Here is a 7,769-nt window from a genome sequence, read left to right on the forward strand (position 1 = left end):
AAACAAACAATAAATATTCATTTAACAAACCTTACCCGTAGTGAGTGTATTTTTCCCTTATTTGTTATTTTGTTGAAGAATAAGATTCGTAGAATATATTAATAATATTATATTATATTTGAACCCCAGAGATATAAAGATTGATTCTCTGTATACATTGTATTATTATTTGCTTCTACCCATAAAAATGTACAAGAACGTAAGAAATCTAAGACGTTTTATTGTATCGTATTGTATAACATAAGTTATTCAATCAATATTTTAAACTACTTCATTATTAATGCAATTTCAATTTAATATATACTCGTAATAAAATTCATTGAAGTAAATGAAAAACATTGTCTCATAGCACTCACATTAAACTTCAAATACCATGTTAATAAATAAGAATGTATGAGAGAGTAATTTAATTTATTATTATTATTATTATTATTATTGCTTTATTGAAATACAATAAAAATATTACTTTATTGCAACGATTTTATGACGTAAAATATTTTTTCTACTGAAACCAAAAATGTCTAATTGACTTGTACCACGATAATTAAAGATAAGTTGTACACAGAAATAACATTACGGATATTTTATAGCGAGATTATTAGAGCTGATAATAATTCAGGTCTGTCTAAAAATAATTTGAAAGCAATTATAATATGTTTATTTATTTTATCGTTTCGCAATAACTTAAATCGTGTACTTTTTTTTTTTTTTTTGAATGTTTTCTGAATGAAAATATCTCGTATTAATTATAATACGAAATATTTTAGTAAAGTATATTAATGCTATATAGAGATACAGTGTCAAATTATATTCAGAATCAATATATATATTTTATTATTATTTTTTATAAGCTCATAAGCGGTTCTAACTAGAAGTATCCAAGCATAATATTACAAGTACAATAATTAATAGTCGCAGAAGGATGATTGCTCTTATGGCATAAGTATATTATAACGTGCCAGTGTGTTAGTTTATTAAAATATTCTTGCTTTAAATTTAATTTTTTTATTCAACTGATTAATTAATTTTTCGTTTTTGGAAACAAATGTATTTAGCACTATTGCGACTATTTATAACAAAAATTTAAGACTCTATATGAGCTAAATTGAAAATATTGCAATACCTTATTTGGCTTCGTAATTTTTTTTAAGGAAAAAAATTTTACAAAAACAACAGCCTGAAGGAAAAAGATTTTTTATGTTTCAAATTATCAATGATTAATAATACAAAACAATGCATACTTAACAGAAAAATTTTACTTTCAGTTTTTAGAGAGAAGTTATAAAATCATTTTCATACATTCAGTCAACTATTACCGATGCTGCAATGGAATAACCATGCTTGGCCGGCAATTTAATTGGTAAAAGCAACTGGAACGCAGATAATCAGGAGCTTGCAGATTCGAATTCCTGTAGTGTCGATGAATTTTGTATTTTAATTATAAAAATGCTTGAACTTTTATACTATAAAGCACAACTTAACACGCATATATAAAAATAATATTACCCTTCTCTGGAGTAACAAAAACCAAATCAAAAATATCCTGAATTTATGCAAAGCAGAGGAAGCATAGAAAATTTTGTCGATTGATTATTTTCAATCACAAAGCATGTTTTTGAAAACTTTAATGTTTTTAGAGAGCAAAAATTTTCTTGGCAGGACTAAATAATAATTTTAGTTATTCGTATAATTAAATGAAATGAATCTTGTCACATTATAGGCGTCTTATAAACGCTTTATATTTTTTAAATTCCAATTGGGTCAGTAAAATAATGACGAATAGAGACTCTCCGTTACATAAATAATAACTCTCCTCATACAACATTTTACAATAACATTTAATTTATAAACATTGATTAAGATTGCTATTGTGGTTTCAACTGTTCTAATAGAAATTTAATAAAAAAATGTATCTCAGTCTATCACGCACCTAATTGCCTGCCACATGGAATTATTATTATTTTTAAATTATAAGCCTCATACTCATACATCTTTTTTTATTTAATTAAAAATTGTATCTCCAAAAAATATGATGTTATAGTTGAACATTTCGAAAAAACCATTTAATAAAATTATCACAAACAAATCATTGAGTTTTTGCTAGTATTAAAATAAGATAATTAACACCTTACCTTGATTATTCAATCAAAAACTCGGACACGATTCGGTTTATCGTTTTACAGATTCGTTGAATCGTATCTTGTCCATATTAACATCAATTACCAAACAGCAGGAAAGCTAAATAAATAGTTTGAATTTGATTGTATGGATGAGTACGGTGCGTGATGTATAAATTAATTTTTTTGTTCGTACTAGTTTGTACGTGCCTTGCTAGTGAGGATTGTGTGACATACAATTTCGAAAATGGAATTGAAAACTTCACAAATGACAGAGATATTTGTTATGGCATGACTATGTGGTATATTGAGAATTACTCAGAAGTCTCCATCGATCCCTTTCACCCTCAGAGCACCAAATTCGCTTCACCACTCCCGCAAACAAGCTGCATGGCATCTCCTATGTTCCAAATGGGATTTGGAGGAACAGTTGAAATCAATTTTTATGTGAAACCAAATACAAAACAGTTGAACATAAATACATTTCTTATAGAGTATTTAGAAAATGAAAGGGATGCTACTGTAAATTCACAAGAACTTTCTTTTACTGGAGGTTGGCAAGCTGTAAATTACACCGTTTTGTCATCGTATCTGGGATATGTAAGTAAATTTATAATATATGTTGAATTATTTTATTTTCAAAGAAGATCTCCTCGAAATAACAAAATCTTTGTACATTTGATTCAAAGTGAAAATTGATAGTAAGTGAAAAGTAATACAAAAGTAAAAATTGAAATGAAATCAGTTATCTATTTAAAGTGCAAAAAAGCTCACTTCAATTTCATTAATTTTACTTCACTGGAGCATAGCAGGCTAATTTGGTCCAAAACAAAATAAATTGTATATGAATGTACTGCAACTGTGATATAATTACATAAATACTCATTAATCAACCTAACGTCCAATGTATAGCTGCGCTCACTGGAGTTGTCACGCCACATAGACTTAAAAACACAGAAGTTTAAATTCATAAACCTTAACCGGAGATTGTAACTTGATTAGATAACAAATTTTAACACTGAACTTCCCTATTTTTCTTGACTTTCTGTTTGAAAGACAAGGCTTTCGATTTAAGACTTTAAGACTATACTAAATACGAGAACACTTTATAAATAATCAATTTTAAGGGAACAAATATAGGTATACTAAATAAAGTGCAACTAATTTACTCCTAAGAATTCAAATCGCCGTAAAATGTAACATATTTATTTATATAAGCTATTATTATACATAAAATGTCACAAATATCAGACTAGTTAATACTACTATTCATAGATATACATTAAGCTAAGTATTAAAAATGATTTATTAGTCAGTCGACTTTCATTACGTATAGAAAATTAAAGTAAGGCTACATAATAAATTAAAGGAATTACAGAGAAAGAACTGGTCTACCAACAAAAAGAAGTATGTTTAGATTTTCTTACTACCAAGATGTGTTCATATATGTACAAAAATAATATGAACCAAATATAACACAGTAATTTTAAAATAATATATTTGCTAAAAACTAAAAATTTTATTATTACAGGTAGCATTAATTGGACAAAGTGAACCTAGTTCATTTTTCATAGATTCTCTTCGTTACTTTGGACCAAATACTGACAAGGAGGAATGTATAATTTATGAAGAGTATACAGAAACAACATCTAGTATAAGCCCCACTAACGCTACAACTACTACTGCAACAATGATTCCTACAACCTTGCCCCCTCAGAATACTAGTAATTCAACTGAAACTCCTTCACCAGATCCAACTGAAACTACTAATACTTTAGTTTCTACTACTTCTTCTTCAACTGAAGTTCCTACAACATTAACTACAGTTACAATTTTTACTTCTGAGCCGTCTACAACTTTATCTACCGAATATACTACTTCATCTACTACTACTACTACTACTACTACTACTACTGAAAGTCCTAGTACTTCTACTTTTTCAACTGAAGCTCCTACAACTTTATCAACCGAGTCATCTACTCCTTTGCCAAACCCTACTACAACTCCTACCACTCCGATAACTACTACATCTACTCCTTCTCCAACTGATCTTTCTACAACTTTACCTACTGAATCTTCTACATATTCACCTACTTCTACTGATATACCTACTACCACTACGATGACTACTACAAATACTCCTTCTCCAACTGATCTTCCTACAACTTTACCTACAGAATCTTCTACATCTTCACCTACTTCTACTGATATACCTACTACCACTACGATGACTACTACAAATACTCCTTCTCCGACTGATCTTCCTACAACTTTACCTACTGAATCTTCTACATCTTCACCTACTTCTACTGATATACCTACTACCACTACGATAACTACTACAACGACTCCTTCTCCGACTGATCTTCCTACAACTTTAACTACTGAATCTTCTACATATTCACCTACTTCTACTGATATACCTACTACCACTAGGATGACTACTACAACTACTCCTTCTCCAACTGATCTTCCTACAACTTTACCTACTGAATCTTCTACATCTTCACCTACTTCTACTGATATACCTACTACCACTACGATAACTACTACAATTACTCCTTCTCCAACTGATCTTCCTACAACTTTACCTACTGAATCTTCTACATATTCACCTACTTCTACTGATATACCTACTACCACTACGATGACTACTACAATTACTCCTTCTCCAACTGATCTTCCTACAACTTTACCTACTGAATCTTCTACATCTTCACCTACTTCTACTGATATACCTACTACCACCACGATGACTACTACAACTACTCCTTCTCCGACTGATCTTCCTACAACTTTACCTACTGAATCTTCTACATTTTCACCTACTTCTACTGATATACCTACTACCACTAAGATGACTACTACAACTACTCCTTCTCCGACTGATCTTCCTACAACTTTACCTACTGAATCTACTACATATTCACCTACTTCTACTGATATACCTACTACCACTACGATGACTACTACAACTACTCCTTCTCCAACTGATCTTCCTACAACTTTACCTACTGAATCTTCTACATCTTCACCTACTTCTACTGATATACCTACTACCACTACGATGACTACTACAATTACTCCTTCTCTAACTGATCTTCCTACAACTTTACCTACTGAATCTACTACATATTCACCTACTTCTACTGATATACCTACTACCACTACGATGACTACTACAATTACTCCTTCTCCAACTGATCTTCCTACAACTTTACCTACTGAATCTACTACATATTCACCTACTTCTACTGATATACCTACTACCACTACGATGACTACTACAATTACTCCTTCTCCAACTGATCTTCCTACAACTTTACCTACTGAATCTACTACATATTCACCTACTTCTACTGATATACCTACTACCACTACGATGACTACTACAATTACTCCTTCTCCAACTGATCTTCCTACAACTTTACCTACTGAATCTTCTACATCTTCATCTACTTCTTCTGATATACCTACTACCACTACGATGACTACTATAACTACTCCTTCTCCGACTGATCTTCCTACAACTTTACCTACTGAAACTTCTACATATTCACCTACTTCTACTGATATACCTACTACCACTACGATGACTACTACAATTACTCCTTCTCCAACTGATCTTCCTACAACTTTACCTACTGAATCTTCTACATCTTCATCTACTTCTTCTGATATACCTACTACCACTACGATGACTACTACAACTACTCCTTCTCCAACTGATCTTCCTACAACTTTACCTACTGAATCATCTACTTCTTCACTTACTTCTACTGATACTCCTATTACTATGATAACTTCTACAACTACTCCTTCTCCAACTGATTTTCCCACAACTTCATCTACCGAATCTTTTACATCTTCACCCACTCCTACTGATACACCTACGACCACTATGATAACTACTACAAATACTCCTTCTCCAACTGAGATTCCTACAACTATATCAACTGATTCGTCTACTTTTTCACCTACTTCTACTAATACTCCTACTACTACGATAACTTCTACAACTACTCCTTCGCCAACTGATTTTCCCACAACTTTATCTACTGGATCTTCTACATCTTCATCTACTTCTTCTGATATACCTACTACCACTACGATAATTACTACAACTACTCCTTCCCCAACTAATATTCCCACAACTTTATCTACTGAATCTTCTACATCTTCACCTACTTCTACTGATATACCTACTACCACTACGATGACTACAACAACTATTCCCTCTCCAACTGATCTTCCTACAATTATACCAACTTCATCGTCTTCATCTTCACCTACTTCTACTAATACTCCTACTACTACGATAACTACTTTTTTTCCAACTGTTTTTCCTACAACGTCTTCAACCGAAACGTCTCCATTTTTACCTACTTCTACTGATATAACTACCACTATGATAACTACTACAACTACTCCTTCTCCAACTGAGTTTCCTACAACTATATCAACTAAATGGTCTTCTTTTTTACCTACTTCTACTGATACTCCTACTACTACGATAACTACTACAACTTCAACTTTTCCAAGTGAAAGCACTACAACTGAAATTTCTTCTTCTACTACCACTACTGACATTCTGGATATTTCAACTACTTCTTCAACTGATACTACTCTCATGCCTACTTCAAGTGATATTTCTACATTAACCCCTACTGAAATCTCAGATATAACGACCAGTGGATCTACAATTCAGCCGACTGAATCTACGATGACTACCCTTACTGATACTGCAACTCTCCCTACCATAACATTACCAACAGAGGCATCTTCAACAACCCTAACGGAAACTACCACTACCCTTCCTAATATTCCCACTGAAAATACGAGTACTGAATCTACTCCTACTGAGCCTTTTACTACAAACAGTCCATTACCAGAACCTACAACAGAAAATTCATTCTGGAATGCATTTACAATATCAATGGTTACTATTTTAAATTTGATTGTTATTTGTGTGATCGCCTTTATATTTTATAGAATAGGTAAAAATAGGAATAATTCTGATATTTCTCATATATTATTTACTGATGCCTATGATTTGCCAAATCCTATAACTGTGCCAAGGGTTACAAGTGTTTACTCAAATCCTAATAATAAGAATTTTTATTTGCCTTAATATAAAGCTTCTATTAAGTTGAATAAGTATAAACTTATATTATTTTAATAAATAATTTATTCTATATTATATCGATCTAATGTGATACAAAAGTATTATAAAGTATTATATATTTTTTTAATAACTTTAAATACCTTAAGTGTAAGTTTAAGTTATTATTTTGATAAATTTTAATAAATATAAAAAAGAAACTTTTCTTTAATACATAAACTTAAGTACAAATATTAATAAATCAAAATAACCAGTATTATAAAAGGTTTTCATTTCATTTTCGTACATTAAAAGAAGACGAATATTGAAATAGAAAAAAAATATTTTTGAGTATACATAACAAAATGATTTTACCACGTCATGAGTGACATTTTAAATCACATATTTATTTTCTTGAGAATTTTGCATTACTTTCTTTATTACTATGCTGTTATCATTTTTTCTACAATTTACGTTCAAATTTTGAGTTTCATCAATGTTGAGGTTTCAAAAGTGCTTCATATTTTCTACTGAGCATTTTTTTCCTGTAT

At 30.9% G+C, this 7,769-nt stretch overlaps 1 protein-coding gene across 1 annotated transcript; it reads left to right on the forward strand.

Moving 5' to 3' along the window:
- Positions 1-2,239: 2,239 nt before the first annotated feature.
- Positions 2,240-7,248, forward strand: LOC133319396 (mucin-2-like). The gene is made up of 2 exons (XM_061523620.1): positions 2,240-2,717; positions 3,649-7,248. Exons 1-2 carry the CDS (start codon positions 2,286-2,288, stop codon positions 7,246-7,248), a joined length of 4,032 nt encoding a protein of 1,343 aa, XP_061379604.1. The 5' UTR covers positions 2,240-2,285.
- The last annotated feature ends 521 nt before the right edge of the window (positions 7,249-7,769 follow it).

Source organism: Danaus plexippus, chromosome 19 (assembly GCF_018135715.1).
Source record: "Danaus plexippus chromosome 19, MEX_DaPlex, whole genome shotgun sequence".
In the NCBI taxonomy this organism is placed as follows: Eukaryota; Metazoa; Arthropoda; class Insecta; order Lepidoptera; family Nymphalidae; genus Danaus; species Danaus plexippus.